At 39.4% G+C, this 20529-nt stretch overlaps 1 protein-coding gene across 2 annotated transcripts in view; it reads left to right on the top strand.

Annotated features, from left to right (window-relative positions):
- SLX4IP (SLX4 interacting protein) overlaps positions 1 to 20529 on the top strand; it is a 299228-nt gene that overhangs the window by 243390 nt on the left and 35309 nt on the right. For both annotated transcript variants that reach the window (XM_082252615.1, XM_082252616.1), the window contains 2 exons: positions 3885 to 3962; positions 12552 to 12649. In XM_082252615.1, the coding sequence (XP_082108741.1) occupies positions 3885 to 3962; positions 12552 to 12649 (176 nt within the window). The remainder of the gene's footprint in view (positions 1 to 3884; positions 3963 to 12551; positions 12650 to 20529) is intronic.

Here is a 20529-nt window from a genome sequence, read left to right as displayed (position 1 = left end):
AAGACACAAAGAATACTTTTCACAAAGTCTGCTGCTCCAATGTTTTTAGATCTTTTTGTCAGATGTTACTATGGTATACTGAAGTAAAATTACAAGCATTTTATAAGTGTCAAAGGCTTTTATTGACAATTACATTACGTTTATACAAAGAGTCAGTATTTGCAGTGTTGAGCCTTTTTTTTTTTTTTGTCAAGACCTCTGTAATTAGCCCTGGCATGCTGTCAATCCACTTCTGGGCCACATCCTGACTTATGGCAGCTCTTTCTTGCATAATCAATGCTTGGAGTTTGTCAGAATTTGTGGGGTTTTTTTTGTTTGTTCACCCACATCTTGAGGATTGACCACAAATCCTCAATAGGATTAAGGTCTGAGGGGTTTTCTGGCCATGGAGCCAAAATGTTGATGTTTTGTTACCCAAGCCACTTAGTTATCACTTTTGCCTTATGGCAAGGTGCTCCATCATGCTGGACTAGGCACTGTTCATCACCAAACTGTTCTTGGATGGTTGGGAGAAGTTGCTCTCGGAGGATTTTTTTGTACCATTCTTTATTTATGGCTTTGTTCTTAGGCAAAATTGTGAGTGAACCCCCACTTCCTTGGCTGAGAAGAAACCCCACACATGAATAGTCTTAGTGTGATTTACTGTTGGCATGACACAGGACTGATGGTAGTGCTCACCTTTTCTTCACTGGACAAGGTTTTTTCCAGATGCCCCAAACAATCAGAAAGGGGATTCATCAGAGAAAATAACTTTATCCTAGTCCTCGGCAGTCCAAATCCCTGTTACTTTTGCAGAATATCAGTCTGTTCCTGATGTTTTTCCTGGGGAGAAGCGGCTTCTTTGCTGCCCTTCTTGACACCCGCCCATCCTCCAAATGTCTTCGCCCCACTGTGCGTGCAGATGCACTCACACCTACCTGCTGCCATTACTGAGCAAGCTCTGCACTGGTGGTGCTCCGATCCCACAGCTGAATCAATTGTAGGAGACAGTTCTGGCACTTGCTGGACTTTCTTGGTGCCCTGAAGCTTTCTTCACAAAAATTGAACCTCTCTCCTTGAAGTTCTGAATGACCCGATAAATGGTTGATTTAGGCGCAATCTTAGTAGCACAATATCCTTGAATGTAAATCCCTTTTTGTGCAAAGCAATGATGACTGCATGTGTTTCCCTGCAGGTGACCATGGGTAACAGAGGAAAAACAGTGATTTCAAGCACCACCCTCATTTGAAAGCTTCCAGTCTGTTATTCCAACGAAATCACCATTACAGATTAATTTGCAGCCTTGTCCTTGTCAGCGTTGATACCTGTATTAACGAGAGAATCACTGACATGATGTCACCCGGTGCTTTTCTGGCATGGCTAAAATGCAGTGGAAATTTTTTTTTTTTTTGGGGGGGGGGGTTAAGTTAATTTTCATGGCAAAGAGGGACTTTGCAATTCATCAGAAAACTCTTCATAACATTTTGGAGTACAGTACATGCAAATTGCCATCATAAAAACAATGGCAGAAGGCTATGTGAAAATAAATATTTGTTCCATTCTCAAAACCTTTGGCTACAGCTGTACAGCCATACCTGTTGAGTTTCTATATTTGCATCCTACCTGAATCCCTATAGTAGTCTGTCTCCTTATCTGAGCTCACTGTAGATTTATGCACCCATACTTGTAATTGAATTCTCAAGACTTGGCTGTATCACGTGACTAGAGGCTGCAGTTAACTGTACACTCCTTGCTTACTGAAGCCTTTCACCCGTCGTGAAAATTGGAAAATAGGAAAATTGCTTGATTCCCCCCATCAAGACAATCAGTGTTGATGGAGGAATCCCTCCCGTAGCGCATTTGTTTTCTGCCGGCAGGGAGCCTTGCCAGCTGGCAGAGCACAATGATCATTTCTAGCTGCTTTAGCTGCAAGCAATGATCGCATGCGAACATTCCGACAGCCTGGTTGTACTGAAGTTATTCTTGGCCAGGCCCTACTGAACCTACCAAGATTCGATCCATCTATAGCCAGCTTTAGAGTGGCTCTTTACAAATAAATACCACTGGTCTTTTATTATACAGTGCCTTGCGAAAGTATTCGGGCCCCCTTGAACTTTTCGACCTTTTGCCACATTTCAGGCTTCAGACATAAAGATATAAAACTGTAATTTTTTGTAAAGAATCAACAACAAGTGGGATACAATCATGAAGTGAAACGAAATTTATTGGATATTTCAAACTTTTTTAACAAATAAAAAACTGAAAAATCGGGCGTACAAAATGATTCAGCCCCCTTAAGTTAATAATTTGTAGCGCCACCTTTTGCTGCGATTACAGCTGTAAGTCGCTTGGGGTATGTCTCTATCAGTTTTGCACATCGAGAGACTGAAATTTTTGCCCATTCCTCCTTGCAAAACAGCTCGAGCTCAGTGAGGTTGAATGGACAGCGTTTGTGAACAGAAATTTTCAGTTCTTTCCACAGATTCTCGATTGGATTCAGGTCTGGACTTTGACTTGGCCATTCTAACACCTGGATATGTTTATTTGTGAACCATTCATTGTAGATTTTGCTTTATGTTTTGGATCATTGTCTTATTGGAAGACAAATCTCCGTCCCAGTCTCAGGTCTTTTGCAGACTCCATCAGGTTTTCTTCCAGAATGGTCCTGTATTTGGCTCCATCCATCTTCCCATCAATTTTAACCATCTTCCCTGTCCCTGCTGAAGAAAAGTAGGCCCAAACCATGATGCTGCCACCACCATGTTTGACAGTGGGGATGGTGTGTTCAGGGTGATGAGCTGTGTTGCTTTTACGCCAAACATAAAGTTTCCTATGGACAGAGTCTCCCACCTCAGCTGTAGATCTCTGCAGTTCATCCAGAGTGATCATGGGCCTCTTGGCTGCATCTCTGATCAGTCTTCTCCTTGTATGAGCTGAAGGTTTAGAGGGACGGTCAGGTCTTCTTAGATTTGCAGTGGTCTGATACTCCTTCCATTTTTAATAATATCGCTTTCACAGTGCTCCTTGGGATGTTTAAAGCTTGGGAAATCTTTTTGTATCCAAATCCGGCTTTAAACTTCTCCACAACAGTATCTCGGACCTGCCTGGTGTGTTCCTTGTTCTTCAAAATGCTCTCTGCGCTTTAAACGGACCTCTGAGACTATCACAGTGCAGATTAATTTATACGGAGACTTGATTACATACAGGTGGATTCTATTTATCATCATTAGTCATTTAGGTCAACATTGGATCATTCAGAGATCCTCACTGAACTTCTGGAGAGAGTTTGCTGCACTGAAATTAAAGGGGCTGAATAATTTTGCACGCCCAATTTTTCAGTTTTTTATTTGTTAACAAAGTTTGAAATATCCAATAAATTTCGTTCCACTTCATGATTGTGTCCCACTTGTTGTTGATTCTTCACAAAAAAATACAGTTTTATATCTTTATGTTTGAAGCCTGAAATGTGGCAAAAGGTTGAAAAGTTCAAAGGGGCCGAATATTTTCGCGAGGCACTGTATCTCTCATTTCATTTGTTTTCAAGCAATTTCGGAACTTGTCAATTGTTTATGTAACATATTCCTTCTTTGTAAGCTATATTTCAGAGACTTTGCTTTTCTATTCCTTTCACTCAATATGTACAACATAGGTGTATGCCTTTGTCCGCATTTATTTTGTTATTTTATGGACATTTTTTTTTTTCCAACATGGACATTTTAATAATATAAACTCCTTTGGATTAAAAAAATAGCAATACCCATGATAAATTATTTATTTTTGATGGGCTGGAGGAGTTTGCAGTAACAGGTAAATAATTTTGTCAAGATGTGTGGGGAGATGTTTACAATGTTTTCATTTATCAATCAGCATGCTCATTTCTTACATATCTGTGCCTGTTATTCTAGGAAACACGTTACGGATTGCGGCCTACTTCATCAAAAGATGGGTCAATCTTCGCTGCGTGGTAAAACATCAGTATCGAGGTACAGTATATTTCTTCTCTTCATACATAATGCGCATTCTGTACTGATTGAAAAACGTTTCAAGTATTACTGAATGCATGAAAGGGCAACTCTACTTCAGGCAACAGAGGTTCAAGAAGAAACTAGTATCTGAGAGTTGCTAGCAGCAAATCAGAGAATAAGGATTATGAAGGGAAGAATTTGATATTTTTGTACACTGCAGGCATCTTCCCTACCATCTTTTTATTCTCAGTTGTTGCTGAAAACGAATGAGTGGAGGTGACATGCTCAGACCTAAAACTCAACAGCTTTTGTTTGCATCGAAGCTTCTTTCTTTCCCATGTAAATCAGTGCAAATTGAAAAGCAACTCCTTGAGCAACTCAAAATCAAAGGCACAAGTCAAAGCAACTCAGAAGCCCCTGAAAAGCATACATAAACCCAAAAGATGGCATCTAATGGATCCTTCTAATGTCCAAAACTGTGAAAATTGAATAACTCTTCTGGAAATATTGGTGGAGTGAGACAAATTTTGTAAAACGAGCTATTGTGAGCATTATTTTCCAACCAATCAGAATTTTACTTTTAATAACGTCTTTGGAATTTTACATTCTCAAGGGTTTATTTATACCATGGCAGATTGTGGGGCATTTGCAAGGTGGCTCTGACTCCTGCCATATGCCCTAAAGTTGGCTAGCATAGTTCACATATCATAGTTTGGGTTTGGGATTTTGGAATTAGATTATTATGTGCTAAAAACTCAGCTTTTTCTACAGTGTACAAAAATTTGCCCCCTTGGGTAAAGCCATTTTAGTTCTCCAATTTATGGATGGACTTTTTTCACGTTCCACTATTCACTTTCGTAGCATGTTGCTAATGTTATTGTCCCTAGAAAAATTTCCATACCAGCTTCTCTGAAAGCACCAGTTTGTACTGGTGCTTTCATCAAAGCATCAGTGCAAACCGAATACTGTATAATGTAAAATAATATGGCTTGCACAGTCTATTTTTACACTCATATGGCATACTGTAGCTGTCATTCAACAACTAAGAGTAATTTAATCTTTTTTGGAACTGCTGTTTCATTTAATATATTGTCTTTTTTTCCCTTGTCCTTGGTAATACGTGGGACTGCTATGTTGAACATGATGTGGTGGGAACCATTCTTGACAGGCTACAGATCATTGTGGCAGAATGTGCACATGTCTAGTAAAAAATGCCATAAAAAAAAGAAGATATTCGACTTACTGAGACAGAAGTATGAACTTTAAATATTTCAAACTGGGTTTCACTTGAGATAGATTTCACCCTTCAGGATATATCAGCTGGTCTAAGGCAGCTAACGCATTTTATAGCAAGTTACTGAACCTGTGAAACATGAATCTACATTGTTCTCATTATTGGTCAGATGTAACTTAATACCAGCCTTTAGGTGGTGTTATCAAAAGGATTTTTTTTCTCAGGCTACAACATGGAATTTATAATCACGTGATGCGACAATTATTTATTTTTTTTGAGTAAAAGGATTGTAGAGTTCTTTACAGTTCCTGTTTGTCTTCATATACAAAGCACGCGTAAATCATTTACTTGGGTAATCGGTTTCATTATAACAGGTAGTTTAAGCCAGAGACTGGATAGATGGATATTTATAGAAAGATATCAAAGTGATCTGATTATGATCTCAATAAGTCTAGCTAGATTTTCTGTAGTACCTAACTGACATGTATGTGATCCTAATTTGCAAACTCTTGTTAATCAGGAGTAATGCCTATTTTGATCAAAGTGATGCCATTTTGCACCAATCAGTCCAAAAGCTGAACTCCTGGCAAACAGCTAAATATACAGATAAAATACACATAAGGGAGCTGTTTTACCTGAAAAACATTTTGCAACACAGCATGTTCCTATCTGGTAGGTTAGAAGAACAGGTTCTTCTCTGCTGCAGTTCTAGAACCCTTACAGGTCTCTTACCCACTGCCAGCCTGTGACTGAACAGTGAAAGGAGAAGTAGCACACTCATGAGCTCACCTCTCTGTCACCATATTCACCTATCAGTTTGCTTCTTACATTGCATGCACCCCCGCCCCCCAGTCTGAGCTTTACTGTACATGGATTGCAAGAGACTGACCCCAGGTCAAATTCAGGTACACTGCCTGTGTTCTGTCGATTTCTGCAGATCATTGGATAATGCCGATCAGCTGGCATGACGTTAACACTGCACATGCACAGATCGTTTGAGGTGTTATCCGATGATCAGCAAAATGCAGTGTTCTGTCGATTACTGCAGATCATCAGATAATGTCTCCGATGGCAGCTAGCGTGATGTCAACACTGCACATGCGCAGCTCGTCGGGGGCATTATCTTACAATCAGCAAAGCTTAAAGGCAGAATCTGATCATCAGATTCTAGCTCACTCTCTCTGCACATGCGTGTTCTGTTGATTACTGCAGATCATTGGATAATGCCTCCAACGATGTGCACATGCCCAGTGTTGACGTCACACCAGCTGATCAGCAGATCAGCTAGAGTGATGTCACTACTGGGCATGTGCAGATCGTCAGAGGCCTTATCCGAAGATCTGTAGTAATCGACAGAACACTTGCATTTAAAAAATACACAATGTATTCATAATTACACATCTGCATTAAGTTGAGTCATTCATATCTGCCTGGAATTCATCTTTTTAGCATATTACTTCTTCTGTTCGTGTTTTTAGTAAATTTCTGGCTTTGTATATTAAGAAATTGAGGATGAAATTCAGGTAAACAATAAAAGTCAAGCAACAAGAAAAGCCGGGACACGAATGCTTTGTTTTGATGCAATTTATTCCAGCATGACAACAGTATACAACATGGTAAAAACAATAAAAGTCACCCTGTCATCACAGGACAGTTACAAAATAACTTGTAAAAGAAGCCCATGCTTTAAAAAAAAAATCAGCATGTATACTTTCCTTTCCGGAGGACCATGTTCTAAAACCCCACTACTTTGCTGCTGAAGGCATTGGACATTTTACGTGTGTGAATACCTGCTTCACCCTTTGCATGCTGCGGTTCCTCTTGCCAATTCAAATCTCACTACAGGAATTTGACTGACAGATTGAGAAGACATAGGTTGCTGGAAATGGAAGTATATATGCTCTTCTTTAACAGCATGGGCTTTGCTCACAAGCAACCTTGTGGTAGCATGGTCATTTTTACATACATGGTTGCAATACATACTGTAAATGCTTATTGCGTATTTGCCAAAGAATGTTATTCTGTTTAGCTAGTCTAATTATTCACACATACCTGTACCACATAGCCAACAAGAGCCCTCTGCTACTTTTTCTGGTTCAGTTTTACTTCTTTCTGTCACCATGCTGTTAATTAGGAATTTACAGGTGGGGATTAGGAGGAACCATTGTTTTGTAGGCAGGCTAATGGAGGACAGGTGATATAGGAAGATCAGTTTCAAGCCAGAAAAGAAGTGTATGACCTGCCTGGCTGTACAGTATGATAAAGGTAATTCAATAACAACATGGCTAACAGAGTTGGAAGTCTTTTGGCAGTCATAATATATATATTTTAACAGTGTGCCTAGAGCAGGGGTCTACAAACTTTCTAAACAAAGGACTAGTTTACTGTCCTTCAGACTTTGGGGCCGGACTGTGACCATTGGGGGTAGAAATTGTCCTTGCGTTAGTGGGAGTAAGCAATACATCTTTGGTATTAGGGGAAATACCTCATCAGTAGGAAGAATAGTACCCCATCATTGGTATCAGTGGAAGGAATAGTGCCCCATTGTTGTTGTCAGTGGGAGAAATAGTGCTCCCATTACTGGTGTCAGTGGGAGGAATAGTGACCCATTATTGGTATCAGTGGTGTCAGTTTGAGGAATAGTGCTTTATCTTTGTTCTCAATGAGAGAAATAGTGCCCTGTTGTCACCACTAGCAATTATTCACCACCCATTGTTGGTGCCAGTGGAAGGAAGTGTCTTGTATCAGTGGTGGGAAATGTACCACAAGGGCCGGATAAAGGCAAGCAAAGGACCACAGGTTGTAGAACACTGGCCTAGAATATTGATTTAATCTGAGGATGGAATGTCTGTCTACTGGAAAATGTATTTTCTACAGTTATGGGTATAGCTACAAAAGGTTAGTGTAGAAGTTAGGAGGAGGTATAAGATTTAGCTTCAAATGGAGAATTTTCAGAAGATTCAGTCCACTCAGCAGAATGCATTTCAGGGCTTGTGATCATCCAAAAGTCAAAGTAACAAGGTTTTATGTTGATGTAGGAGTTGTTTAGCATACATATGAACAAATATATTGTTGCACAGCTCTGTCTATTCCTCCCTAGGATTCAGTTGCCCCAGTTTTAGCTCTTATTCACCAGACTGGACCTCTTGTCTGCACAGAAACACAGTGCTACTTGCCTAACTTGGACACACTGGTCTGTTTGCATGGGGGCTACCTCTGTCCCTTCACAGTCTCAAACTGTCAGATGTCAGTCTGGATCAACATCCTGCCTGTGGAAGCAGACAGGCCTGGACATGTGCTCCAAAAATTGCTGAATGGTCATCTCATATCTATGTGTGCCTTGACTTTAAAAATAAAACAAAATGTGAGGTAGCATTCACTCACAGATGTTGTTAGCCTTTGCCTTTCAGCAAAACTGTACCAAAATTTGGCAGCAGTAAGCATGTATCAATTTTCCTGCTATATTGTGACTTTAGGCATTACAAGAAAATTCTAAGTTTCTTAATCTGACAATTATGTTGACAATCATACTGTCAGTGGAGATTTTTTTCTCCTTTAAAAAAAGCGATAAACTCATCTCCTGTCAACATGCAGATGTTTTAGAGTAATGGTAATCAGTCCTGTTCATGTCATAGAATACTTTGCAACTTTCTGAAAGCTGTAAAGACCTCCTTCATCATAGATATATGTCAAGATGTGTATCTGTTATTATAGAATGATTTCACTCAAAATGTGTTTTTTAGTGTTTGGTAGATACTGAAGAGATAACCTGATGGTTTCTTATATAGCATCTCTATATGTGAAATCTCTCAAGAGTACTTGAATCCTTGGGTCTCCCCATCTGCTATGGCCATTATGAGGGGTTCCCAATTTTACTGTTGAAATTTCTTGATTATTTATTATTGAGAATGCAACAGCAGGTCCTCAGACATTCAAGAGTCGGTGGGAACACCCAAAACTTCCAAGTGAACTTGAACAGAGATGGGATTAATGGCAGGGCCATCTCACTTCTGGAGTATCCAAGGCATCAAAAAGAAGCCAGTGGCTGACTCGGCTCCACCTATAAATAAAATATTAATATTGAATAGACGTCCCTTCACACCAAAATTGGATATTCTATCATTCAGATGAAAAGATGTGAAAAAGTAAAAATTAAAAAATGTGCACCTGAAATTTAAATGGAAAAAAGAAAGGAATTAAAAATAAAATAAAAATATTCACCCAAATATTATCTATTTTCCACATTTTTGTATGCACTGATTACTGTTTGTGTTGTTTCATTTTGAACAAACCACATAACGGTGCGCTTAGAAAATATGTAATTTTATGGAGTGATATGGCATATTTATAGCCTTATATTGGAAAACATTTTTAGAAATGTAATATACTTATATTTTTTGTCACATGTATATTCCTAACAATAGTCACTATTTCTGAAGCTGGAAAGAAAAGAGTGATGGTCACTCAGGTAGTTGCGCCCAGGATCTGCCTTAGATCACTGATAATATATTGAAATAGTGGGGAAATTTTTATAAATAAATAAATATATCAGTGTTAGTGTTTCTGAGCTGCTAGTCCGAACAACAAATAGATGGAGAAATTTGCAAAAAACAATGGAAGACAGCGCTCACAAAATAGTGTAAAAATATTACCCCATAAAATATGATTATATATGATGTATGAAATAATTTCTCTACAAACCAAGAGTGCTAAAATAGCATAAAATAATACGTATGATTACTAAATAAATTTGACACCAATTCTGCTCATAAATAGTATAAATAATACGTATAAAGGTGACTGTGCACAATGTGAATGGAACTTTAAATACTTTGTGCAAATAACAATAGTCCTTTGTGCAAACAACAATATTCAGTAGCAAGTCTATAAAGTGAATCGTGCTTTCAAAGTGTCAATAATTCTGAAATAATCCAAAAGGTGCTTTTGTGCTTATTAAACAAGTGTAGGCTCCAGTGGGAATTTGATATGTGAATATCCTCCACCGTATATGCAGCCCATTTACCAGATGACCCCTTGGGGTCTAGCATAGGTAATTAGTCCCAGTAGGCAACTTTCAGAGGTCCCTCTATATGGCACGGTACATCAAGGGGTCTTGCTCTGGACTGGGGGGGTTTTCCTATGGGAGGCTCCGTTCAGTATTATGATTTAATCGCAGTATAGCACTAACTCCTGGTAATGGTGAGCTGTCCAGCAGATGGTCCCCGGATATCAGTAGTTCTCATGGTAGGTGGCCGAGTCCCCTCTAGGAATGAGTGAGGAATTCCTAGAGGGGACTCGGCCACCTACCATGAGAACTACTGATATCCGGGGACCATCTGCTGGACAGCTCACCATTACCAGGAGTTAGTGCTATACTGCGATTAAATCATAATACTGAACGGAGCCTCCAATAGGAAAACCCCCCCAGTCCAGAGCAAGACCCCTTGATGTACCGTGCCATATAGAGGGACCTCTGAAAGTTGCCTACTGGGACTAATTACCTATGCTAGACCCCAAGGGGTCATCTGGTAAATGGGCTGCATATACGGTGGAGGATATTCACATATCAAATTCCCACTGGAGCCTACACTTGTTTAATAAGCACAAAAGCACCTTTTGGATTATTTCAGAATTATTGACACTTTGAAAGCACGATTCACTTTATAGACTTGCTACTGAATATTGTTGTTTGCACAAAGGACTATTGTTATCTGCACAAAGTATTTAATGTTCCATTCACGTTGTGCACAGTCACCTTTATACATATTATTTATACTATTTATGAGCACAATTGGTGTCAAATTTATTTAGTAATCATTCACATTATTTTATGATATTTTAGCACTCTTGGTTTGTAGTGAACTAATTATTTCATACATCATATATAATCATATTTTATGTGGTAACATTTTTACACTATTTTGTGAGCGCTGTCTTCCATTTCTGAAGCTGGAAAGACTCATTGAGTGAAAATTGTCTAACCACCTAAAGTTTTAAACCATTAGCTCCTTTAGGATCACTGGTAATCAGTGTGAGCCATAATGTATCTGTCCATCATTGGATGTCATGCTATTATTGGTCTAAGTGTTTAAGACAAAAAAAATAGTTTTATATATATATAATTAATTTATTTATTTTTTTAAAGATTGTTTTTTTTTTTCAGGATTTGCATTGCTTTGTTATATGGCAAATTGAAATCCAAATAATGCTTAGAGGAGTTCCACCTTAATTTTGCATACACTATCTTTTCAAGATAATATGTAACACAGACTTAACCGCTTGCCGACTGCGCACAGTATATTTACTGCGGCAGTCGGCCCCGGCCAGGCAGAGTGACGTAGGTCTACGTCGCTCGCCTGTCACTCCTTCCAGAGCCAATAGCGGGCGGGCGCGCGCCCGCCGAGGCGCGCGCCCGCCTCGGCTCGTTCACGGAGGAGTGCGGGAGTGTGACTGGCGGACCCGATGTCCGCCGGTCACACTACGATCGCCGCTACAGCGGGAGAAAGACAGAGCGGCTTGTGTAAACAAGCCACCTGTCAGTTCTCCCTGTGTAAAAGTGAAGATCAAACAGTTCTACTATGTAGAACTGTTGATCTTTGTTTTTACACTAGTAGCCATGTCCCTACACAGTTAGAATCACGCCCCTAGGACACACTTAACCCCTCCCTGTCCAATACTGTTAACCCCTTCCCTGCCAGTGTCATTTTTGCAGTAACAGTGCATATATATAGCACTGATTACTGCAGTAATGTCACTGGTACCCCCAAAAGTGTCAAAAATGTCAGTCAAGGGTCCGATCTGTCCGCCGCAATGTCGCAGTACCGCAAAAAAAATCGCAGATCGCCGCCATTACTCGTTAAAAAAAAAAACACCAAAAATGACAAAAATCTTTCCCTTTGTTAGTAAACGCGATAACTTTTGCGCAAACCAATCAAAATACGCTTTTTGCGATTTTTTTTACCAAACATAGGTAGCGTAAAACAAATTGGCCGAAAATTTTAAAAAATTTTGATTTTTACATTTTTTTTTGGGGGAATTTCATATAAAAAAAAGTGAAAAATATTGTTGTTTTTGCAAAAATTACGCTCTTTTTTTGTTTATAGCGCGTGATCAAAAAATCGCACAGGTGATCAAATACCACCAAAAGAAAGCTCTGTTTGTGGGAAAAAAAGGACGTGAAATTCGTTTAGGTACAGCGTCGCACGACCGCGCGATTGTCCGTTAAAGTCACGCAGTAAAAAATCGCAAAATAACCCCTGGTCTTTTAGCAGGAAAATCCTCCGGTGGTAAAGTGGTTAAGCTGTATGCATTTACTGGACCATACAGAAATGAACTCATGAATAATATCTTTCTTAATCTGTGTCTTTGTACAGAGCTTTATGTGTTTCCAGACAGATTAGTGGTTTGTGCAAGTCAGCTTGAACCTTGTCCCAATACAATAGATGCTGAGGCTCTAAAACCTTCCAACAAGGTGAGTGAATATTATGTGTTCCATTTCTGTATAAGCATACCTGTATTAATTTAAAGGAAATGTAAGCCCTAATAATGAACTTATCTTTTTTGCTTCCTTTTCGTCTGTTAAATATACCACTTATATATATTTGAATACTGTTCATATCTCAATAAGTACAAAAAAAGTAATTCAGAATTTTCAGCAAAAGAAATTCAGAACTATTGAGTGTCTTTTGCACACTGCCGGTGTCCTCTCAAGGAGTCTAATTAGCCCACCTAGTTGTTATCTTGGGACTATAGAATGATTAATCATTAGAGATGGGAGAATAGGTTGAAGTTGTTTAGGGCTGACACCAATAAACCAGTGAAAATGCTGTGTGTTGTCAGCCTACAACAGGATTTAGGAACGAAGTGCATTTCTAGGAGATTAACAGGTATGTTTAGTATTTGCAAGGTCTTCAATGGGATCAAAAAAATGGGAAATGTGCATGTATTGCAGAGATATATTGCATATTATTTATTTTGCTCTGACATACACTTTAGTTATAGTACATCTCAAACATACGAAGCAAGGTTGTAGTAGCAGGTGTTGTGTATGAACATTTTACACTCTAACTAGGGTATTGTAATACATAACTGTAGTGCTATGATGAAACTTTCAACATTTGCTTTTAAACCTGATTTTAGCATTTGAACTGGGAAAGAACTGGGTCATTAGCTGTATTAGTTATATCTTTATCATATCAACAGTTACCAAGGTGCCTGAGAATCCTAAAACCCAAGGCACTCTGATATGCAAATATTGGCTTCAGTTTCTAAAATCACACAGTGCCATGCCCACTCACACCTTCTGTGCTTGTTTAATGGGTAGAGAAGCCGTTCATCACAGCGATGGATCAATAGTGAAGCATAGGAGGGCTTGATCCTGATTTTAGAAGATGAAGGTGGAGTTTAAATATTAAAAAGCCAGAGGTGTTAGTACTTCAGAAGTTACAGTTAAAGTATAGCTAAAGTCAAAACATTCGTTTTTCATTTTGAATAGAGTAAAGGGGTTAAAGCCCTCTATCAATTTTTTGGGGGGTTTTTTGTGTCTCAGTGTGATGACTTTCTTTCACTTCCTGTATTGTTGACTCAACCAGAAGTGAGAGAATACTTTTCCTAGGTTAGGAAAAATTTCCACTTAAGGACTTGTCATAGGACCATGTGTGTGTCACCAATTAAAGATTTTCTCTCTATTCCTGTTCTGGTGTCAACTAAAAGTCTTGAATTGACCATCACTGTCAGAGTATATCTCTCTATTGTGTACACAGCAGCAACATAAAGCTCTAACTCTTAACCAGTTTCTCCAAATCTAGAAGTGGCTATTGTCACTTTAAAGCAGTGTTAAACCCAAAACATAAAATGTAATATATTGCAGCTTACTAATCTTTAGATGTGGTGGCTGCATTCGTTTTCACTTGGTGATCTGGCCAGTAACACACTTGCTGTTTAGAGGTTGCCTACACTATGGATGAAGGAGCTTCAGAGACACCTTTGGACAGCAGCATTGTTAATCTGGGGGCAGGATAGCATGAAATTGACTAGCAGATTTAGATACACTAACAAATTGAAGCCAAACTCAAGCTCACAATTTTTAAGCAATTACAGCAACAGTTATTTTTTGTCTTTTGGTATAAGGGGTTTACATACATGAATAAAAGCTGACAATTGTAGTCACCCCTGTCAGTGTTAAATGGTTTGTCTCAAACCTCTAAGTACTACATCTGCAGGATAGCTTGTGCTGTAGACTCACTGCCGAATCACCAGCTGAAAATAAAAGAAAAAAGACTAAAAACAGAAATAATGCAGTCATCACATTTAAGAATTGGTAAGCTTTAATATAATGAAGGTTTGCTTTTGGATTTCATACCACTTTAAAGTGATGAGTTGTTAAAATCACTAAATGTGATCAATCAAAAAGTTTATCTAATTTCCTTGTATTGGTAGAATGAATAATATATATAAGACCAAGGCCTGACTCCAACACATATTTTCTTCTTTCACTTCTTTGTACAAACAGTAGCACTGTTAAAAAAGCTAATTTGATGCTTGTTTAGACTGGGTCACCTCAATAAAGTAGAAGTGGTCACATGCAGGAGCTAAAATATAAAGAGATACTTACCCACTGTTTAATTTACATTGTCCCTTTTATTTCTGTATGTGGATAATGGCACTGTAGCTATTTTCAATAAAAAAAAAACATCTAAGTACCTTTTTCCTATCCATATTTATATACAGCTGTCACATTACCCAGCTCTTTCCCAGCCTGTCTGCAAAGAAACATAAGCAGGAGGAGCTTCTAGTCCTTTTCTGCTGGGCACATGTTCAAAATAAAAAAACATCCTTTGGAATACAGAGTAAAAAATAAATAGTTAATATCAATGAACTGTATTAAATTGTCATGTAAATATATATTTTTATTGGTAATTATTTTTTGGCAATAACATGGTGTGGGTGGATTTCTGTCAGTCACAGGCTGTGTCAAGCCCCTCCAGGCTGTGTCTTAGAATAAGAGGGAGGTGAAGCCGCCATTAATCTACATGTAATATCCCACCCCCATTGTGTTTAGCTGGTTGGTGAGCATGGAGGAGGAGGGAGGAAGTAGGCTGTCATTTACCACTGGTATATGCCCACGTGTGGGACTCTATAGTGACAAGGGCTGCTCAGATGCAATAGGGAGGAAATGCTCAGCCCAGACACTTACTGAAAACTGAGCATGTGCAGAGTTACTCTAGCTTAATTGGGTACATTAACAGAAGGTGGCGATAGAGAACAGCAGGATCAATCAGGTTTTTTGCAGAATACAGCAAACGAAAATTTCATAGTGACTAAGTGAGCATTAACAGCATTAAATACAGCATTTATTGATAGTTTTTTATAATGTGGGTTTGTCTTGCTTGCTTCTATCTAGTAAGGTTACTTTGTGGTATAAGCAAGAAAGCTCAGACCTCTGCAGTGTATAAATGTGCTTTTACTATACAAAAATGCTTTACATACAAATCTATTGCAATATATTGGAATACAAGACTGACAGATATGCTTATAACAAGCGAGATAATATCTACTTCCTACCAAATAAGCAGCCTATGGTCTGTACACAATAGAAATAGGCTAAAAGTTACTAAACTTACGTTACAGTGGGTTGATGCTCTCTGTTGACAACGAGGATCCCAGGCTTAATAGCAGCTGCTGGAGATCAAGCCAAAGTGTCTTTCGGTATAGCTTCTTCTGGCTGGCACAGACCTTCCTTGGTTAAGGCATTATGGAGTTCTGACTATCAGTCTTTGTTGTTGGCTTTTAATTGGGAAGTTTCAGGTCGTCAAGCTATTGTTGACCACGGCTACAAAACAATAGACTGATCCAACTGTAAATGCAACAATGGTATCTAAGTTCCCATTGTTGGAGGACAGCCTGTGTAATTGTTACCAAGGCATTTGTTTGAGAAATATCCACTCAAACACTACAAGAAAAAATGTCTGTCTCCAAGACAAGCTCCTAAACAGATTCTTTCATATACATTGAGTCTGATTAAAAATCATAAAACCTATACATTTATTTATATCAAAAACAACACATTCCACCCTTTTCATTCAGACTCTACACAGAAAATCACTTAATTACTAATAACTCATACTAAACATTAATTTGCCTTAAACACAACCTCCTCCCATATTTCTGCATCTAAGAAGGTTCTTTAGAAAGTCCATTAGGAACAGGTCCAGGCTTGTAACACATCAAATGCCTTGCTCTCCACAGCTCTTGTGGTCTTCCATCATGAAGCGACTTTTCTCTGGTCTTCCTATGAATCAAATCGGAGACAGCCTGTGGAGTGGAAAACAAAGCGGATTATGTGTTCTTTCTAATAATATTTAAATATTAGACCCTGGCCTGTCAGCTACAATCTCTCAATCGCAATCTAACTGGCTTCTTGCCTGGATCTCTGACCAAAACTTTGCCAGCTATCTGTATCCACTTCTGACCCTCCCAAAGAACATCGATAGGGAGGAGAGGAAATATTTTCCCAGAAGATCACTGCTGTTTATTTTGGAAGGTTTGATGTTATAGAGCCTCACTTTCCACTCTTGCTGAGAAGGATCCACTAACCAGTCAGAGTCCCAGCCACTGTCCTGAAGCTCATCTGCCAATGCAATTATAACTTTAAACCTTCCTGCCAGATTCCCTCTCGTTCCTAGGTAGGCTTCATGTCACTCTTGGTTTTTATGTCATGGGAAGCAGTAACTTGGTACATGTTAAGTCCTTTTCTTTCAGGAACCTTACATAAATACTGAACTTTGCACTTCAGCTGTGGATTCTGTGCCCCAGCTCCCACCATCCACTCATGTGGTGTACTTTTGGCTATTGGCCTAGCATTTGATGGACTGTGTGATGACCCGATCCCACCCCCTTAGAGTATATGTGGTCCTTCAGTAGCCCTTTACCTTTTCAATCAAACAAGCTGCCTGTGGATGGTATGGGATGTGGCACAATCAGTACACTCCAGAATCTTTGGCCCACTTTTGTACTGTTGATCCAGTGAAGTGTGAGCCATTATCCCTTTGAACTTGTTTGGGACAACCATAAGCAGTGACAATTTTCTGAGAAGCAGTTAAAGTGTTGCAATTTGATCTGCACATTTGCAAGACAGAAGCAAAAGTCCTGCATAGGTGTCCGCTGCAGTGCAACAAGACCTCAGTCCATTGTTTTGCCGAGGCAGGGGATCATTGAAGTCAATCTGCCAAGTCTCTGCAGGCCTCTCGCCCCTCTTAATTAACCCAGTGGAGTACTTTTACAATGGCCATTGTCGCACTTATCCACACACTGTACAGTTCCCTATGACTCTCTTTATCATGTCCATGGATATAGGGAATCCTCTCTGCTGTGCCCATTCATATGTTGCTTTCTACCCCAAATGTCCAGATTTCTTGAGGGCCCAGTTGGCCATGTTCATCAAGACAGGATCAAATGGCACAACTGCTTTCAGCTTGGCAATTTCATCTGCCACTCTGTCATAGTTCTCAAAGTCTGGGACCAGGGGCACATGTACGTCAACATGCCCCACTTTAATGGTGCAGGAGTGAGCTTCCTTCCAGATGCAGTCTCAGACTTCCTTGCCTCCCCACACCACCTTTCCATGAATCATCCATTCATTGGACTTCCGTGTGGGCATCCAAGTTGTCAGTTCTGGACCAGGCCTATTTCTGACATTTGTTGTTTACAAGTTAAAATCATTATTTTTTGTTAGAAAATTACTTAGAACCCCCAGAGACCCTGGAGAATAAAATGGAGATCGTTGCAATACTTTGTCACACCGTATTTGCACAGCTGTCTTACAAACGCATTTTTGTAGTCCTCCTTCAATACTCCTTAATTATTGGGCAATGGGATGCTTGTACGTAGTGTAAATTAAATGGCAGAGAAAAGTTCCACATAGCGTAATTCCGTTTAATTTTAAAATCAAATAATTTTAAACATATCCACTCACATGGTATAGGAAAAAGAAGCATAAACCGAAATCAGAAGTCCACAACGACCTGCATCTCACAGGCTGAAAAAATTATGTCATCACCCTCCCACAGGGCGTTGTATGGAAGGGGCGAAATGTGTCAGATGACCGTGGGTGGTGACGTCATTTTCGGCCAGTTAGATACAGGTTGTTGTGGTTGGTACATAATTCCTGACATAATCATACCGCCAGGGAGGTTAAGCCTAGTACACACTATTACTTTTTTTTCAGGTTGATTGAAAAAAAACTGACAGCTTCGGTCGGAGCCCATGTACTAACAATCCGATGTTAGTACAACGATCTCCCCCGCTGAGCTAATCCCCTCCCCCCCGCCAGAACACTCCAGTCAGCGCTCTCAGTCAATCAGAAGCCGGTCGTCCACTGGTTTTCCAGCAAGCATGTGAGACAGAAGCCACCCGATTGGCTGGCTTCTGTCGGACCGCCTGCCATATGCACGGGCCTATGTCGCCCGACATTCGGCCTCTGTGTACTAGGCTTACGTAGTTGGCACTTCCGCCTAGCAGTATTAGGGTCCTCAGTTTAAATCCCAACCATAGTATGTGGGTTTCCTCTGGGTACTTTGGTTTCCTCCCACACTCCAAAGACTTTCTGGTGTAGGTTAACTGGCTCCTGTCTAAACTGGCCCAAGTATGAATGAATGTGAGTTAGGGATCTTAGATTGTAAGTTTAGTTGAGGGCAGTGACTGATGTGAATGTATAATAAATATGTAAAGCACTGCATAAATAATGATGCTATATAAGTACCTGAAAATATACATAAAAAAATAAATAAAAAGGAACACAAACTCCACTTGCTGACTGAAAAGAAAACAAATAATATTAATAAACACAATTTCCTGTTTACCAAAATAAATAAATACCATAATAAAGAAAAAAAATATATACACCCTTAGTTTTGGACAAAGTGGGGAATGGTTAAAACATCTGTCATTTTTTTTGGTCTCATTTTATTTCACTTGCTGTACTGTAGACCCAAAAGAAAGTGGGGGAAATCTCTCCTAAGTAATAATAAACTCACATTAACCAATTTATATCTATCATCCTAATTTTTATGGTTATCAGTGTGGTTACCAAGTATAAAAATGTAACAAATAACTCTTTGTTGGTCTCTTATACTGTGGTCATGTTATTTTCTATGCTTGCCCTTGGCTGCACTGAATGATTTGGAAGAGGAGGAAGCCCCTACAGCTTTATGAAAAGTTGGTGGGTTAGCTAAATGAATCATTCCTGCTAGAGTCACCCTGCAAGATGATGAGGTAATCACCTGGGTGGAGAGAAGGAGGGCTTGACAATTGATGATGTTGAGTCCCCCTAAAGGTGATGAAAACAGTCATGTGGGGTGACAAAAAGAGAACAAATAGAAAGCGAATGGCTTCCTCAGTATACACTTGCAGTAAAGGTGGCAACGCAATAGCCAGAGGATAGATTGTTATTGCGTTGCCCAGAAAACAAGGAAGTGAAACTTCACAGCAGACTCAGCCAGGTACTTAATACTTTATACAGCTTAAGTATTTACCAGCTTTAGCTAAAAGGTAAAGAATAAAATGTTAGAGAAAAACACACAAATATTTGGGTTTAACAGCTTTTTAAGAGAGGTGAATTCCTTCTTAGAGAGATGTAATCCGAACAGTTTCCCTATTGTAAGATTTTCTTTCTATTCCTTTTGAAAATGACAACTCAAACTTTAGGTTTTTCTTTTATTTTTATTCCTAGTGACAGTGATCATCAGGACAAATAGAGAAAATCTCCCCACTGGGACAGCAATAAAAAGCTGACAGCCATTCCAATCCCTCCCACAGTATCCAAAACAAAAAAAAAAAGTTTTGGCTTTCGATACCCTTGAAGAAGGCAATTGATTTATTGCCTGACGTGCAGCCATCTATAAAATGTCTTCCATGATGGCCTCTGTTCTAACTTTTTTCCTCCTATGTAAAAAGTCAGTTAAAGAAATATTTTCTTAAATCGACCATCTGAATTTTATATTGTTTATGTCATCACCTTTATTTATAGTTAGCACAGTGTGTTTTCCATGAATAAAACTGGCCTCCATCCATGGATTTATTTCCTCCTGGAACACTCACGCTTGCGTTTCTTGAAGATATGTAACCATATCAGCCCTTATGGGATGCTATGATCATTGAAAAACATAGCAGTGGCCTCCTGCCACAGAGAACTTCAAGACAAGCCGTGCGGAATTACAGCAGGAATCCTTGGCCGTGGGTGGATGTGCACCTTGGGGAGGCCTATCATTTTTCTCTGCTCTGCTGTGCTCTGCTTCTGCGCTGCAGCCAGGCCAGGCCTGAAACCACACTCATCCTCCCAGTCCTACAGGGAAT

This window comes from Pelophylax lessonae, assembly GCF_965119305.1.
Source record: "Pelophylax lessonae genome assembly, chromosome: 3".
Lineage (NCBI taxonomy): Eukaryota > Metazoa > Chordata > Amphibia > Anura > Ranidae > Pelophylax > Pelophylax lessonae.
The sequence above is the reverse complement of the archived record's forward strand: the minus strand, read 5'-3'. Positions and strand labels throughout refer to the sequence as shown.